The sequence below is a fragment of the Prionailurus bengalensis genome, unplaced genomic scaffold (assembly GCF_016509475.1).
Source record: "Prionailurus bengalensis isolate Pbe53 unplaced genomic scaffold, Fcat_Pben_1.1_paternal_pri Un_scaffold_61, whole genome shotgun sequence".
NCBI lineage: Eukaryota > Metazoa > Chordata > Mammalia > Carnivora > Felidae > Prionailurus > Prionailurus bengalensis.
In genome coordinates, this window is record NW_025091162.1 from 90,666 (window position 1) to 109,105 (window position 18,440).

The 18,440-nt window shown below is 46.3% G+C and overlaps 1 pseudogene and 1 gene segment (V, D, J or C); both read left to right on the plus strand.

Moving 5' to 3' along the window:
• The first annotated feature begins 5,861 nt into the window (after window positions 1–5,861).
• On the plus strand, window positions 5,862–6,483 carry LOC122478412. The segment is given in 2 exon segments: window positions 5,862–5,988; window positions 6,110–6,483. Coding segments are annotated over 2 exon segments (420 nt in total).
• A 10,969-nt stretch (window positions 6,484–17,452) lies between these two features.
• LOC122478422 lies at window positions 17,453–18,147 on the plus strand (annotated as a pseudogene).
• Window positions 18,148–18,440: the final 293 nt, after the last annotated feature.

Consider the following 18,440-nt stretch of genomic DNA (forward strand, 5'->3'; position numbering starts at 1 on the left):
ACAATATTACATTTGAGACTTGTAGTCAGACAGTGTAGGAAGCTATAGAAATCAGTTTCTAGTCCAGGTTATAATGAACAGGATTAGAATCAAGTATTTACTCATGTGTTTATTGAAAAAATTGTTTTTTCTCTACAACGCCCCCTGTATCTCCAACTTACAGCCAAATGGACATTCATTTGTTTGCAAAATAAGTGTAGTTTGAAAAAGAACTTGCTGTGATGATTATTTACCTAACTACAGCAAAATAGCTATTGAAAACCTGCTTTGCTGGAACTTTTATAAGAAAGCTCTACGGTGAACATTTAGCAGCCCCTGCAGGCGAAAAGTCCAGCCAAACTGGTGCCAAAAACCTGCCATCAGACTTAGCCTGCAACGCCTACAGAAGTGGGCAATTTCTCTGTGCTCAGGGTCCCAGTATATCCCAAGTTTCCTGCAACTTCCAGAAAATGTCCTGCTTGACACACTGGAAGAGTTGCTGGGAACTCTGTAAGCAGGTGGCAGGCTGATACTTCCAAGAAGCTGCATTGGAACCATAAAGTCAAGGTTAGGTCCGTAAAGCTGTCTGGTGATATTGAGTATCTGCATCTGCATATCTCTTTCAAATACGACATTCTTGTCAACCTCTTGGTAATACGACCAATGTTTCCAATTGTAGTCTGTTACAAGAAAAATGGAATCTTATCAAACTTGTGCTAATAAATGTATCACCATAAAAATATGAGAGAGTCACTGACAGTTTCTGAGGTCTGGAGGGATCAGGTAGGGAAAAAAATTAAATGGCTTCATTGGTTGACAAAGGTAGATTTCATCATGTCATTATGTGTAAGTGAGCTTAAAAGAAGTGTCTTGAAACTGAAGGAAAAAAACCTGTTTTTAAAAGGCAGCAATGTTTTAAAGAAAACATCACGAAAATTGTATGTATCCTTCTCTGTACATTCAGTGTCATGGTATTAAGTTTTGTGCCATTTGAATCCAGTTTTCCTATTTGTTCTTGGAATTTATACCTCTGTGTTACTATCCTAACGGTATCAAAACCCGAAGTTTGTCAAAAGACCTCTCCATGAATATCCCTGACGATGAAACACATTGCAGGAGCCTGGGAGTAACATGGTCACTATACATGAGAAGCCGTAAAAGTGGTCATGGCCAAAGACGTGAGTAGAGTTCATTACGATGCAATCGACACGAAAATGTGTTTATTCCTGCGACACCCAACACAAACACATTTTAAAAGCAAGTAAAGTTACCTAGTTATAAGCAACACGTAGGACTTCTGAAATGTTATAAATAATTTGTTTTCAATGAATGACATTTCTGATGAACATAGGAAATATTTTGGCAAAACAGAGTGCTTGTATTCTAGGCAGATAAGGTTAAAAGTGAATAAACCTTTTGTTTACCGTTTTTAATAAGAGCAGACCAATAGTTCAAGAAAATTTTCACCTTTTAACCCAGAGAAAACACAATTTTAACTTTTCATCCATGTATTTTGATATGAAACACCACTTCTTTACTGAATATTTTTAAAATTTGAACCAGTATTGACCACACTTAAAATTCCTTTCCAGGTTTCTTTTCCAAAATCCTACTACAGCTTTCTCTTATACATTTAGATCTTGATCTAAGGATTCTTTGAATAACCAGACTCATGTTAGGACAAAATTATTTTTCTTTTCCTTCAACACAAAATGTATTCCCATTCTTCATACCTTCCCCCCCCCCCCCAAAAAAAAACACATGTCTTACTTTCCTGGAGCACATAGTTGTTTTCCTTATTATTTTTAGTCATCTAAATTATATTTATTAGAATTCCTAACTCTAGAAACCTTAGTTTTCTGGTGAAAATTAAATAGGAAGTAAATGTGAACTATTTGCTATGCTAGTATTCTTTAGAATAGCAACTTTATGACTACATTTCACAATTTCCAGAAACATAATAAAATATTTGAGTAAAAAACAACCCATGTTTACTAATGGACCCGTATTTATCTTTATAGTTTTTCTGTACTAAGACAAAAGTAGATAAACAGATGTTTAACATGAATGTTTTATTATTTTACCTTATTTAACTTGTAAAACAAATAAAGAACTACAATTGTTAGGAAGCCATACTCTCCGTAGCAATTGGTAGATTACATGCAATCCCTATCAAATGTCCAAATGTCTATTTTGCACTGTAAGAAAAGATGACCTTAAAATTTCTGTGGATTTGCAGGGACTCAGAACATCCAAAAAATCCTGAAGAAGAACACATTTTCAGGACTGACAATTCTAGATTTCAAAACTCACTGGGACACCTGGTCGGCTCAGTTGTTTGGGCGTCCGACTTCTGTTCAGGTCATGTTCTCACAACTGTTGAGTGCAAGCCCCGCATTGGGCTCTGTGCTGAAAGCTCGGAGCCTGGAGCCTGCTTCCGATTCTGTGTGTCCCTGTCTCTCCGCTCCTCCCCTGCTCGCACTCTGTGTCCATCTCTCTCTCTCTCAAAAATATATAAACATTAAAAAAAATTTTTTTTAGATTTCAAATCTCACTTACAAAGCTATAGTCAAGATGAATGTGGTACCAGCCTAAGGATAGACAGAGGTATAAATTAAACTTATCTCGGGGCACCTGGGTGGCGCAGTCGGTTAAGCGTCCGACTTCAGCCAGGTCACGATCTCGCGGTCCGTGAGTTCGAGCCACGATCTCGCGGTCCGTGAGTTCGAGCCCCGCGTCAGGCTCTGGGCTGATGGCTCAGAGCCTGGAGCCTGTTTCCGATTCTGTGTCTCCCTCTCTCTCTGCCCCTCCCCCGTTCATGCTCTGTCTCTCTCTGTCCCAAAAATAAATAAACATTGAAAAAAAAATGTAAACTTATCTCAGAGGCCAGAAAGAAATCATTCATCTATGGTGAACTGATTTTCAAAAGGGTTCTCAAAGAATGTAGTGTGAAAAAAAGTTCTCTCCTACCAATGGTGCTGGACCAACTAGATATCCACACACAAAAGAATGAAGTTAGACCCTTACCACATACTATAAACAAAAATGGATGTAAAATGGATCAAAGATCTAAATTTTAGAGCTAAAACTATAAAGATCTTAGAGGAAAACAAGAAGGAAATCCCTATGATTTTGGGGTTTCGCAAGAGATTCTTCACTTAGGATATCATAAGAAACAGCAAAAAAAAGGGGGGGAGATCATCAATTGAGCCTCTCAAAAGTTACTATATTTGAACACCCAAATATACTATCAAGAAAGAAAATGCAACCCTAAGTAGAATCCCATCTCCCAGACACCACTGAAGGAGATAAGAAATGTCTGGGACAGCCTAGCTCCAGCCATGGGTTCTCAGTAGGACTGTGACCACCATGGTGTAACCTCTTCTCCTTGCGTTCTCTTCTTACCACACAGGTAAGGACGGTCCTCGGTGACCCAAAGCAGCCTCTGAGCCTATGTCCACACCTTTGGATCAGACCTCCAAGCAGCTTCACCTCCATCCCTGCCCCATCACCCATGAGTGTGGGTGTTTGCAAGTTCTTTCTGCCAGCTTGTGCTGACTCAGTCACCCTCCTTCTCCGCATCTCTGAAGAATCTAATAGACTCATTTTCACCCTGGGAAGTGACATCATTGTTGTTTTAAGAAATATGCATAATGGTGCCAGTAGAAGCCATGGAATCCTCTGTGGTATCTCCTGCGATTCAAGGCAGGGTCAAATACCACACCAGAGATCCCAGTGCCCTGTCATTTTCTGGATCCAAAGATGTTTTGACCAATGCATATGTTCTGACGTCTCTGGAATCTTGTGTGCAAGGAAGTGACTCTGTGTCATATATGCCAAGATAGTACCAATGCTTACACAGTGCTTTAGATCCATGGGGAAGTGAGAGAAAATCTCCCTCCACTCTCTAGACCTGGTGGCATCCCCTGTCAAGAGGTTCCAGGAGTGACTTTTGTTGTCAGATCTTCCAAAAGATTATTTGTTGTCCGGGAATAAGATGATCTGAGAGTGCCATATCCCTTCCTTCAGTTATATCTTCAGAGTGATCCTTACTCACCCTGTGTTCATATTTTCGAAGGCAAACTAGCTTGTTCAGAGTTACAAATGACTCAGTGGAGGAGAGCCTGGCTGTCTCAGTGGTTAGAGCATGCAACTCTTGACCTTGGGTTCGTGAGTTCAAGCCCCACTTTAGGTACAGAGGTTACTTAAAAACAAACTGTTGAGGGTCACCTGGGTGGCTCAGTTGGTGGAGCGTCCAACTCTTTGATTTCAGCTCAGGTCATGATCCCAGGGTGTTGGGATCGAGTCCTGTGTCAGACTCCACACTCACTTTCTCCCTTTTTCCTGAGATGGAGCTCTGCTGAGCTCCTGAGTTCCCTGGTGCTGGGCAGTGCCTTCCCAATGAGCAGATCTGAACAGATCCCTTAACAAGGAAGATAGACAAAATGACTATTACACATGCAAAGTGATTTCCAACTTCATATGTCATTGTGGTATTACAAATTGAACAAGGACGTACCAGAGGCCTCCCATGACCATGGCTAAAGTTCAATACAGTGACAGCAGCAATACTACCGAGGATGTGGGGCAGCAGGAACTCTCATTCACTGCTGGTGGGAGTGCGAAAAGCCCCATCACTTGGGAAGATTCCTTGGCAGTGTCTTCCACGGCAAACAAAGCCTTAAGGATAATGCAAAAAGAACAGTCCTACGGATTACTCTAAATGAGGTTCTTGTGTGCAAAAGAGAATATGCACCTAAATGTTTCTTGCTGTCTTATTTATGATTGCCAGGACTCGAAAGTGACCAACGTACCCTTTAGAATGGGTAAACAATATCTGTATGTCCACACATGGAATAGGACGCAGGAGACAGACATGAGTTATCAGGCCACAAAACACATGGATGAAACTTCCATGCATATGTGTTAGTGTCAGAATCCACTGTGAAGAGTCTGCAACAGTGAGCAGGGGGGATGAGGGGCTGGGACCCAGGCCTTGGGTCACTGTGCATCCCATGTCCACCAGAGGGCGATGGTGTTCCCCCAGTTCCTTAGCTGAAAGGTCCCCTTTCCCTGTATCTAGAAGGTTCTCCTGATGATTTTCACAGATGGGATTGCAAGTCTCCCAGAACACGGAGGTGAGGTCGCAAGATGGCCTTGAAGTGGTCCCTGCACTGTCCCACACCTGCAGCACCCTCATCAGGGTTTGCTTGTCTTGTCTAGAGGGACCCAGCATGCCCATTCTACGTGTCCTTCTGTGTGAGTGTGTGTTCCCTAGGTGAGCTCCTGTCCACATCCGGCACCCAGAGCCAGCATGCATTGTCTGAGCTGTTCCATTGGGACAGATGGTTTCTATTCCCTCTCCCATGTGTCTTGTCCTCAGCTCCATAGTGGTTCACAGGTTCTCCTGGGTCAGGACTGCATGTGTCCTTGACACAGACCCCCCCATCCATGAATGATACCTGATGGTACAGCAAGATCTTTCTCTTTCCCTGGAGGATCACTCTCAGGTGGTGGAAACATAGACACCAGGGAAGCCTGCATTGGGAAACGAGAGGTTCACCCAGACACCAGCAGGGGGCACGGTGACAAGGTCTGGGGGTTTCTGCAGGATGGGGGCTCCATGCTGAGAAGCCCTCCATGAAAGAAAGCCCCAGGGCTGGGCCCCTTGTTTTTAGTGGGGACAGGGCATCTGTGTCCTCTCTGTTCCTGGACGAATCTCTGAACTTGGGCCTGTGTGTGGTCCCAGCAGCTGCTTCTTCCAGGCCCACCCAGGGGGAAACCAGTGCATTACATAGTCTTGCTGTCAACGTGCTACAGGCCTCTAAGTGCGCAGGAGCGAGAAGCAGGCGTGGGTCCCATTTGCATGAATAGCCCCTCCTTGTGAGCTCTGTGGACTGGGGATAAGACAGGCCTGGGCAGCCCAGCCCCAGCTCTGTGGTCTAGGAAGGGCGTGTGTCATCATGGCCTGGACCCATGCTCTCCTCGTGCTCCTCTGCCACTGCACAGGTAGGGACAGGACCCAGGGCCCCAGGGTGGGCCTGCAGCCAGGGTCAAATCTCTCTGGCTCAGCTCCCTAATCCCATGTGCGCTATTCCTTCTCTTCTCTCTGCTGTGTCTGTGTTTGCAGGTTCCCTGTCCCAGCCTGTCGTGACTCAGCCAGCCTCTCTCTCTGCATCTCTGGGAACAACAGCCAGACTCACCTGCACCCTCAGCAGGGACGTGAGCGTTGGTAGTAAAAACATATACTGGTACCAACAGAATCCAGGGAGCCCTCCTCGGTATCTCCTGTACTACTACTCAGACTCCAGCAATGAGCTGGGACCCGGGGTCCCCAATCAAGTGTCTGGGTCCAAAGATGCCTCGGCCAATGCAGGGCTTCTGCTCATCTCTGGGCTGCAGCCTGAGGACGAGGCTGACTATTACTGTGCAATCGGGCACAGTAGTGCTGGTCACGGTGACACAGACACATGGGGAAGTGGGACAAATACCCAGCCTGCTTAGACCACTGTACTCTGACTCTCTGAAGTCTAATATAAATTGAATGCACAATTACTATACTTGGGTGTAGCTACTGGATCTGAATGTCCTTCTTCCCAGTTTCCTACCAAACCTGAGTGAACTCTCTGGAAAAAAGAAAAAAAAAAAGAAAGACAAACGACAACAACAATAAAGCAAACCAAAGACAACAAAAAAGTTATAATGATGCAGAAATTTCGCCTACTGATTCACACATAAAATTAGAGCCTTTGGATTTGGCTTTTTTCTCTTCACAAGGGTAAATCAACTTGCCTTTTTTTCTGGTCAGAGTGTACAGACCAACTCCCCAGCAGACAGTCCTCCACTGCATGGCCTGTGTTCCTCCAGGGGTCAGAGCAGAGGCCCTCCCTTCCCTCCAGGCTCCTGTGCTCAGGGCTGACTGAGTAGCTCTGTGTCCCAGCGAGGAGACACTAAGGAATCACAGACACAGAGCTGGCCTGGCCCACTGGCTGGGTACCTGCCGTTCATTTGTGATGTCAGGAGAGGGTGACTGCCCCTGGGAGAAACTGTGTGTGCCAGTCAGCAAACTTCTCAGTGGGGCTTGTGAGGGAAAGGGGGGAGTGCCACCATTGCAGCAAAATTCTCAGTCTGCTTGAGAGGTTTCACCAATGTGACTTTCCTACAGCTGACATCATCAGGGCCCACGGCAGACTTGTGGCTGGTTTCTGGAGACCAGAAGAATGGACTGTGTCCTCCTCTCCTCTCCTGCCACATCGGGGTTGTCCGTGATCCATGCAGTAGAGGGGCTGCGGGGCACGATGTTGTATAAAGGAAGTCGATCCCATGAGCCTTTCCAGGAGAACGTCTTGTCATTTGTGACAACATGGACGAACCTGTGGGACATGACCCTAAGAGAAATAAGGCCTACACAGAAAGGCAAATGCTTTATCTCATTTACATGTGGAACCTACAGGAAAAAGATAATAAAATCCGTCAATTTTTAGTGATGAGGATGAGTTAGAATAGGGTAACACATATAAAGATGGGAAAGAGATTTGTATGAGTGCAACTTCTTAAACATAATTTGCATTTTCAGCTAGTAATTTTTAATTATGAAAATACACACAACAAATATTTACTCTTTTCATTACTTTCTTGTGCAATTCAGAGATATGAAATATATTCGCCATGTTGTGTGACCATCAAAACTCCCCATTTCTCAAAACTTGTTATCATCCCAAACAGTAACTGTGCACCCAGTAGGAAAATGGGTCAGCTGGGTATACAGAGAAGCCAGGGCCCCAGGAGCCCATGACAATGCAGGAAGCAGCAGAGGGCAGAGGGCAGCTCCCATGGGGCTCTTTGCTGATGTGGCCTGACCCAGGTGGGCTTCTTACCGCGGAATGACCATGTGGGTGCACGTTGCAGCCCATGGCACGGGGATCCGTGTGCCCACTGTAGGGGCTCCAGAAACTCCACTTTTCTTTCCCAAAGTGTGTCAGGGAACATCCGTGAGAACTGAGGACCTCCTATGAGGCATCTGCGATATGATTCATGCTTATTCTTGTCTGAATTCCCTGCAAAATCCATGTGTGCTCTCCTCCAGACACTGAGGAAAGCCTCATTTTCAGTCTCCATTCTCTGTGCTTGTCAAGGGGAACTTGCACTTATTTCTGGTCTTCTTATTTATACTATTTGGGTATTTTTAGGTTTATTTATTTATTTTAAGAGAGAGAAAGAGAGAGAGAGAGAGAGGAAGGAGCAGAGAGAGAGGGAGAGATTATCCCAAGCAGGCTCAGAACCCGGCTCAGGGCTCAAATTTACAAGTTGAGGTCATGACCTGAACTGAAATCAAGAGTCTGACACCCAACCGACTGAGCCACCCTATTTCTGGCCTTTTGAATCTGGAGCATTGATATATGTGTCTGTTTGGGGACCGATAGCATGCCAATTATAGGTAATGTAGAAAATGCAAAGTTTGATAGATGATAGAGAGATAGAATATACTCACGTGATCTATAGCCATGCACCGTCATTGATCTACCTCATCGAGGTCAGTGCAGAGGGTAATGGGGACTGGCCCACCAGAATGGGAAGTGAGATGAAAAAACTGGGCTGTCCCCTCAGGGCTCCCAAAAAGGGCGTGGAGGGGCGTTCATGCTCTCCACTCTTGTGCTCACTGGGCAGAAACATCATCTCCGAGCGGTCCACGAGTCTTGGCCCCAACAACACAAGTCTCTAAGTAGTGGGAGGAGCCCAGGGTGATTCATGCTGAGGAGGCCCTGTGTGTGCAGCAAGGACTGAGGTGTGGTGGCACCTGCAGAAGCCCTGAGGGAGGAGAAGATCTGGCCCTGTGTGGGGGTGGACAGTATGCCAGGCTGACTGAAGTCCTTAGTGCCCTGGTGTCTCTCTCACAGCTCCAGGATGTCCCTTCCAGTCATGGGTGCAGCTGGACACTGAGACAGCAGGGGGCGCTGTGGGCCTGTCCCCGAGGGGTGTGTGTGGGGGCAGAGGTCCCAGCTGAGCACCCAGGCCTGGAGCCCTGCCTTGTGCCCCCTGCAAAATTGTGCCTAGAGGAGTTTCCCTAGTCCCACCCCACACTCAGCTGTCACCACATTCAGTCCCAGGGGAGGGAGAGATTTGCATGAAGGCTTCCTCTCTCTCTTCCAGGAAGGCAGAGGATAAGAGAGGCTTTGTGCAGGTGTCTCCCTTGAGGGCTCAGAAGCACAGCCTGGGGTGTCTCCACCCTGGTCTGGATCCCTCCCCTCCTCACCTTCCTTGCTCTCTGCTCAGGTTACTGGCTGTGGAAAGCGGAAGAATTGCTTCTGGGGGACTCCTAAGTTGCTTGTTTCCCCCATTTTGAGAACACACTGTGAGTAATAACCTGACACTGACCTGTGTCTCCACTGCTGTGTTGCTGGGTCCTGGGCACTGTCTGTGTTGACACAGGAAGCCTCTTTATCAGGGTCTGTGGGCTAGAAGATCACCCTCAGCTGCACTGGAATCAGCAACCATGTTGGGTCGTATTAGGTGGGCTGGTACCCACAGATTCCCCACCGTGTCCCCAAAGCTGAGATGCTCAGAAGCACTAGGCCCTCCGGGATCCCAGCTGGGTTCTCGAGAACAGGGCCTCTCTGATCATCTCGGGCCTGCGGCCTGAGGACAAGGCTGGTCATTACTGACACAGTGCTCTAAGCCCGTGGGCAAATGATACAGCAACGTGCCCCAGTTTCCCATGGTCACTGCCAGTGACAAATAAACAGGGAGACCGAGGACACCCCGGAGGGTCTGAGGGTCTGACTCTCTGAGCACAGAACAACTATGAAGAGTCAGTGACAGTAGCTTCGTCTCATGTTGTTTTCTTCTGAAAATAAGACAAATCTCTTAAGATAATTTACAGGCATAAAGTGCAGTGATTTAAATGGTACGATTCAGTGGTCTGTAGTATGTTTCCTGAGTTTGGCAAACATCATCAGGATCAAATTGACAACATTTCCATCACCTGCAGAAAAACCCCTGACCCCCGAGCAGTGAGTCCATGGCCCCCCTGCATCAGCCCTTTGGAGCCAAAAATTCCTTTCTGTCTGCAGTGATTTTCCTGTTGTGCACATTTCACAGGTGCCGAATCACACCACGTGCCCCCGGAAGCGCACCTTTCAGTGGCATCAGCGTGTGCATTGTTGAAGGAACATCACGGGCACCATATTTAAATACAGGGAACGTTTCATCGTTTCATCTAGAGACGTGTTCATCTTGTGGCGAGGACACGCGGATCTATCTAGATGGCTGCAATTTTAATAGAGGCTGTCGAAATAACATAATTATTTACCATGATGTTGTGTAATGACAGATTCTTTTTTAAAAGTTTATTTTCCGATGGCTATTGTCCCCCATTGTCAATTTTTATTTTGTAGATTTTTGCATACTGCAATTTTATTCAATAATTTAGCCGGCGTTGTTTATTATTATGAAGAATAATATTATGTGTTACGGTCCATATTTCAAGTTTTTGTCTCATACCTTTTTCCTTTCCTTGTGGTGGGGAGGTGGGCTCTCTGGCCTTTCTCTTTTTCCCATTCCCTCATGCCCAGCAGACTCTACATGTCTCCTCCGCCCTCTTTTTCCTTAGTGAGATGTTTCCAGAGCGTCCTTCCTGACTTGGCTTTCTCTCCCATCTACCCACAGCACTGCATCTGAGACCTCCCGTTTCACTATTGCTTGCCCTCAATGCCCATCCAGTGGTCAGGGCTTGGGTCTCTCCACTTGCTGTCCTGTGTCTTCACTCTCAGGGGCTGCTTCGAGTGATGGTGGTTCAGACCCACGGCTAGCTTTCCCCTTCTGTCACCCCAGCCTTTTTGGGAACTGACTTCTCTTTCCACTGACGCTCATGATTTGTGGTGTGAGCCTGGGAGCCAGGCCACCAGGGATTCTGGGCTGGTTTTGTGTTCATTTATCATTGATTTTCACTTCCAGGTTGGAGAAGTTGATACATAATAAGTCTCATTTGGATATTACTTCAGCTACCCAGAATTTTTCATGAAAAATATTGTTAAGTCTAAACTAATAACAATAAAAGGAGACCTCCCTTAACAACAGATACCTTTAAAATTATTTCATTTTTTTCTAACTTACTTTGATATAAAGGGTGAAAATGAGCAAAGATAATTTTAAGAAAACTGTTACTTAATATTTCTCTGAAATTTCTTATTAATAGACTTAAATGTCACTAAAACCACAGGTAGAGAGTAGAGAGAAGAAGGCAGGTTTCCAAGTTAAGGGATGAAATATATTACTTAGAAGTGTTGGAGCTCCTTTGAGTTCACTCCTTGGTGAGGTACAGGCAGAGGCTTCAGCAGATGCTGTCACACAAAGGAAACTTTATTTGCCACAGATAAGGGGATCAGGGACAAGAATTATCAAAGCTGTGACTCCCTGAGTGGAGGCGAGTGGGTTCCTTTCATTCGGGGTTAGGATGGATACCCAGAAAAGGGAGTTTTGTCATCTTATGCAACACTGGGCCTGAGGTTGTGCAGGAATATGGAGCACAGGAGCTTGTGTGCCCATCATGTGGTAGGTCAATGAAGCTTGTCCTCCTCCTAGGGCAGAGGCTTAACGTTATAAAGAGGCAGAGGTCCCTGGAGGACACTCCCTGGTCCACCTGCACTGGTGGAGCTGTTGCAGGAGATAAAACTGGTCTAGGCTCCCAGGCTCTTTCTGCTGTTTGCCTCTGAAATACTGGAACATTCCTGTGAAAAAGAAGGTTTGTCAGCGCGGGTCCTGCTGGTGACTGTTTTAACCTCATTAACCTGTGGGGCAAGTTTTCAATCCTGCAAAAACAACTCAAGCATGTGCTTTAGGTCAAAGTTTACTTTTGTTCCTGCACTGGGACTTTTCCTCTGGTCATTGTCTCTGAAGCACTCAGGCTATTTCCTGGCCTGGTGGAGACTGGTAGGTTGGCATCCCCTTTGTTCTCCTCAAACCCTGAACTCCTGACCCTGTTGCATTTCTGCTTTCTTTTCCTCCCAGGAAAGTGCTCAGTATGGGTGTTGGGCAAGTAGAACCTGCAGGGCACAGACCACAGAAAATAGCTGGGGGCCTCAAATGAGTGCTCTTGGGGCAGGAAAGCTGTCTACTCTTTATATACAGAGATTGTTTTCCAACCTGGGGACCCCTTCAGTTCTGCTTTCAGATGACTCAGGGTATTTAGTTTAAAAACACTGTGCTGGGGCGCCTGGGTGGCTCGGTCGGTTAAGCGTCCGACTTCGGCTCAGGTCATGATCTCGCGGTCCATGAGTTCGAGCCCCGCGTCGGGCTCTGTGCTGACAGCTCAGAGCCTGGAGCCTGTTTCAGATTCTGTGTCTCCCTCTCTCTGACCCTCCCCCATTCATGCTCTGTCTCTCTCTGTCTCAAAAATAAATAAACGTTAAAAAAAATTTTTTAAAAATAAAAATAAAAATAAAAACACTGTGCTAACAAGCAGCCTTGGGCGGTTTAGTCAGTTAAATGTCTGACCTCAGCTCAAGTCATGATCTCCTGGTTTGTGATTTCAATTCCCAAATCCACCTGTCTGCTGTCAGCAAGGAGCCAGCCTAGGGGCTAAGGCAGACAGGGGGAACAACCTCAGGGTTAACAAGGCACCTTTTCTTTTGTTAACCATCTCTGCTCTGGGCTGCTTTGCCTGCAGTGCAGCGGTCTGTAGCTCAATTTACCTGTTTATCTAACTTGGTCCTTTCCTCCAGTGAAAGCAGCTTTTCTGCTATAGTGCTATGTTGGAGAGTGCTTCTGCCCTGAATGCCTAATCTGGCTTACCTCATATACCTTTGTATGGGGAGCCTTTGTGCCTGTTCTTATTTTAGGCCTTTTCCCCTCCCTCTCTATTCTGGGGGCTCTGCAACCCCTTTCTATTCTGGGGTGCCTTTGCAACTCCCTATTCTTGGGATGCCTTTATATCCCCCTAGTCTTGGGGTGCCAATCTGGTTTGCCCAAACTCAGTTGCCAGAGTGCAGCTCCAGGAGATCCAGGGGTTCCCGAAGGATGAACGGCCTTGGCGAAAAAGTGAAAATAAAACAAAACTAAAATAAAAAACTAAAATAGAAACAAAAAATAAAAATGGACACAGACAACAGCAGTGTGTTGAGCTGGCCGATTTATTGCAGTAAATGTGGCATTATATATCCTAGTGATTTCCTTGTAGCATACGTCAACTATGTTTTTCTAACATTACCTAATTTTGAAAATGTTCCTATGTGCAAACAACCTTTAAGAAATAACATGGTGATTTTGCCCTAACTTTCCCGCATACCCTTTGATTATAGATTAATTTCTTACATTATTCCATTATGCATCTGCGTTTGTCTATAATCTACAAAGGATTTGCTTAGCTGTTCTGGTGAAAGGCCCTCCATTTCTTAACACCTCAAGTGGAACAGTTATAGGGACATGACCTCCTAACCACATGAGGCCAGAAGAACAATGTGTTTGCCTCGGTCCGAGGTGCCAGAAAGGGGCTGGAAAAGCCTTAGAAACCCATGCCTCATACATTCTCAGAGAGACAATGCACCTAGGAACCAATGAACCATTCTGTAGCTTAACCGACTAGGTTCAGTCACCATTTGGAATGCCTCTGGGGGGCCAGGTGGGCCTAGAGGTTGAAGTCACCTGTGCCCAGAGATACACTCCTTAGTTGCCGCAGTGAGGCTTTCAGATCCGTATGTCTCTCCTTACAGGCCCTCTTTGCTGGCAAATGCATGAGGCTAACCTTCCTGCAAGTAGAGGAGTCTCCATAGGGGATGGCAAGGGCTAACCGTAAGGCCGCCCTGCAGTCACCAATGCGTCCACAGCCCAGGGCCTGCCACTCAGGCTGGGAGAGCTCGGCTCCCAGCACTCAGTTGTGAGCATTCTATGGCATTGTATTTCTTTATGCCTTGTTAGCCCCTTGGTGTAAGCCCGGGAGACTCCGACGCTTATGCCCCACAGTGAACATCTTCTTTTGTCATGAATAAGAAAACAAAACTTGAGCCTGTTCACAATTAGTGGGTGATGCCATGAAACTTACATTCTAGCTTCTATTTTCCAGTGTGGAGTCTGGGTGGAAGATACTTTCTCATTTCAAGGAGATTGAAGAAGTCTGACTGTGCACTGTAGATAAGGACAGCCCTAACAATGGACTACAGAGAGGAATGTGAGAAATGAAGGATCACAGGGTGTCTGACTTGGGATGCCCTGAAGAGAGTCTCATACATTCACAGCGGGAGCAGCCATCACGGCCATGTGCACCTGCAGCCAGTCAGCTGGGGGACTCAGCTGGAGAGGGAGCAGTATGTGGATTTGAGGGGGTGGGTGGTCAGTGAGGCGGGTGGGACTAAACCTCGAGGGGTATTTGGAATGGATTGTGATCATGCTAATGATGACCCAGGATTTTAAGAAAGTGAGGAGGGATAGGGAGTCTAAGGAAGTGAAGAAACCAGCAGGAAAAGGGAGAGAGAAAATGCCATTTCTTCCATGTCATAAGTATCCTCTCACCCACCCTCATATTGGACAAGAGGGAGTGGTATCTGTCTCACCAGGCCTCCTGCCTTGTCTCCTTGACACCAAAGGAGAAGTAGAAATAAATCAGTTGCGATAATAGCTAAAGTATTAAATGACAGCTGAGGGGCCCCTGGGTGGCTCCGTCAGTTAAATATGTGACTTCGGTTCAGGTCATGATCTCATGGCTACTGAGTTCAAGTCCCATGTCGGGCTCTCTGCTGACAACTCGGAGCCTGCAGCCTGCTTCCCATTCTGTCTCCCTCTCTCTCTGCCCTTCCCCCACTTGGGTTCCGTCTGTCTCTCTCTCAGATATGTATAAACATTAAAAAAATTAAAAAAAGAAAGACCGATGAAAGCGTCTCCCTCACTCTCTCAGGTAGGATGAATTCTCTTCCACTTCCTGCACAGCTCAAGACCTATTTGTGCTCATGGAAAAGAATGAATGAGTATATGAATGAGAGTGATAAAAGTTTTCAGAGAACGAAATATAGAAGAGCACATCTTCAGTTTGGTAAAGAAAACTATAAAACACCTTCCCTTCGGTGAACACACACAGAGATGAAGCACTGAAAGCTTTCCCACCTCGGGTAGGGAGCAAGGCCACCATGTGCTATCTCAACACTGCTGTTCCACATAGGACTGGATATGTCTGTCAGAACCATAAGGCAAGACAAACAATGAGAGGCATTCCGATGAGGAAGAACAAGAGACAATTGTCCCATTTCAGGTGAGAGAATGACCTACAGGAAAACTACAAAGGAAGCTACAATTGAGTATGCAAATATATAAATTCAAAGAGTCATAAATAATTTTGGAAACATTTTAGAATAAAGATCAACATAGAAAGATCATATAGATGTATACATACTAGCAATAAACACGTGAAAATAATTAAAAAAACCTTAAAACCACTCGATGAACTATTTAGGGGCATATTTCACAAAACAAGTATAGGCCACAGGTGCTGAAATCTGGACAATGCTGGTAAATGTAATCAAAGTGGATCTAAAACAAGGAAAGGTAAGTTCCGTTCATGGGTTAGAAGACTCATTATAGTAAATATGCCAGTTCTTCCGAAATTGGATAAAAGTGTAATTCAGTTCCTGTCCTAGCAAGTGAGGGTGGTATGGATAGAGGATAGACACATTGGCCAAGATAACAGAACATAAAACCCAGAAACGGACCCACAGAGTGAAGGATAAACACTTTTTTTCTTTTACAAAGTAGAAGAAGCCTTTCTGAGGAGAAAGGATGGACTTTTGGACAAATGGCCACAGAACAATTGGATATCCTGAGAGAGAAATGAATCATACATAAAACTCATTTTATATATATTAAAAAATCACTAAAAGGATTATAGAAATAACTGTAAACATAAAGCTACAAACATAATAAAGGAGAAAATATTCAGGATCTAGGGTTTTATAAAAATGTTTAAATAAGACACTGTCAGGCTAACCCATGAAAAAACAAAAAAAGAAAAACAAAAAATGACACTTGCTAAATAGGACTTCATCAAATATAAATTCGTTGTTATTTCCTTTTTGTTTTTAATGTAGTAAGCCAAGGAAATTACCTAAAAATATAGAAGATTAACATAATACTCAATTTAATGGACAGTAGCTGGAATCCATTGCTTTAACGCACAGGAGTTTTCAAACATTCACGAGATAGACATATTCTCAATTATAGGCCAGAGGAGGGACATGAGGTCTGGAGTATCTTCTGCAAAGAACTGGCAACTTACCATTTAATTGAGGTAAATGCCTCCAAATCCTATGGACTAGGGCTTCTTTGGAGACTGAAAAATACTGCATTGAACATGGGCAGCACTACAGGGTCACATTATCCAAGATTCAGCTCAATGATGTGTGAATAAACAGAAGTGAGGAAACCCGCTGGGCTCTCAGGGCTGTGGGACACAGTGGGGTGTGTGCCCTTCAGCCAGGAGGGGGCGCTGTGGGACTGCCCTGTCTCCCTACACAGGGCCTCAGTGGGGACCATTCACTAAAAGGAACCTGGGACTGGGGACTGGGCCCTGTACTTCCTGAGGGAGACTCAGCAGCTGCGTCCTTTCTGGTGTGGCAGAGTCCCCACTTGAGCAAGGACATGTGTATTGCTTCAACAGGTGCTTCCTTGCTGGGGTCTCCCCAGGGGTGAAGCCAACCTCCATCTTCCCCAGTATGTGATGTGAGGTGGCAAGAGTGACAGCTGACAAAGATTTTCAGTGTGGAACCCTGTAGGAATGCACACGAGGGATGTGGGCTTCTACCCACAACCTGGAGAAAAGGTCTCCCTGTGTCCTCAGTGCTGAGGGAGCTTCTGGGAAAGGAAAACTCTCAGACCAGAGAGGAAGCAGGGAAGGGGGAAGAAATCGGCCTCCTGCACAGAACTGGCCATGTGTCAATGTGGACCCATCGCTCTGTGGCCCTGATCCTCATCTGTGTGGTTGTACAAGAGTCACCACGTCAGTGCTGCCCCATCAATAATAGCCAAGGGCGCTGTGGACAGACTCACTATGCGGAGCCAGAGGAGAGCACAGTGTGTCGTCAGGGGATCGGAAGCCACACAGGGGACACCTGTCCTGTCCCGAAGGAAGGGGATGGTGGACAGAACAGTGGGAAGGCAGGAACTCTGATGAGATCTGCTCACCATGTCACATATGCTGTGTCTGGGCCTGGACACCAGGGGGTGGTCGTCACCTGCTTCTGAGGGTCGGCCATGATTAGAGCTGGGACCTGAGACTGGACAATGCCTGTGCCCTCTGCTCAGGACTCCAAACTGTGACCTCCCCTCTCCTGGCATGGCCCCAGAGACCACCTCCCCGTCCAACCCACCTGACATCCTCAGGCAGAGGGACTTGACCCAGGGTCAGTGAAGTGTCAGAGAGCTGCTGGTCTGATTTGCATGGATGGGCCCTCCCTCTCTCAGAGGATGAAAAGGGGAAGGAAGGGATTAGAGGAGATCTGCTCAGCTGTGGATCCACAGAAGGCAGGGTCGGTGATGACCTCCACCATGGCCTGGTTCCCTCTTCTCCTCACCCTTCTCATCCAAAGCACAGGTGAGTAGATGAGGGAACAGAGGAAGTGGTCCAGGGAGGACACGTGGGCCTTGGATTCTCCTCTGGTCTCTAGATTCCAGCATCATGCTCTCTTTGTCTCTCCCCTTCCAGGTTCCTGGGCCCAGTCTGAGCTGACTCAGCCGCCCTCAGTGTCTGGGGCCTGGGCCAGAAGGTCACCATCTCCTGCGCTGGAAGTGCCAACAACATTGGTATTGTTGGTGTGAACTGGTACCAGCAGCTTCCAGGAAAGGCCCCTAAACTCCTCATCTATGGTAGTAGCGATCGACCCTCAGGGGTCCCTGACAGATTTTCTGGCTCCAAGTCTGGCAACACAGGCTCCTTGACCATCACTGGGCTCCAGGCCGAGGACGAGGCTGATTATTACTGCCTGTCTGTTGATGTTACTCAAGGTGCTGACACAGTGCTCCAGGCCTGTGGGGAAGTGAGACAAAAACCTGCTGTCCCCACAGCAATGGGACTTCCTGTGCAGGCCTGACTTTTTGGCCAAGTCATGTGCTTCCTTGTTTGTTTTGTACAAATTAGGGTCTGAGACCCTCCACAAGCAATATGTCTACAAAGTCTTTCCACATTCTTTGCAATTCCTCCTTGAAGCCTGTCCTTCGGATCAATATACTGTGTGATTTTCTCAAACTGAGCACATTCCTGGGTGCCAAAGGCAGGCTGCCCTCGGGACAGGGTCCATGACAGGTCACAGCAGAAACAGGAACACAAATCCAGCTCTGTCTGAGTCAGGACACATCAGGAGTGTCCGCTATGTGTCCTGGTAACAAAAGCTCCCACTAATTGCCCCTAAATCCTCATCTATTAGGATAGTTGGATCCATTGTGGATCCTGATTCCCTCTTTGGCTCCATGTCTAGCAACTCTGGCTC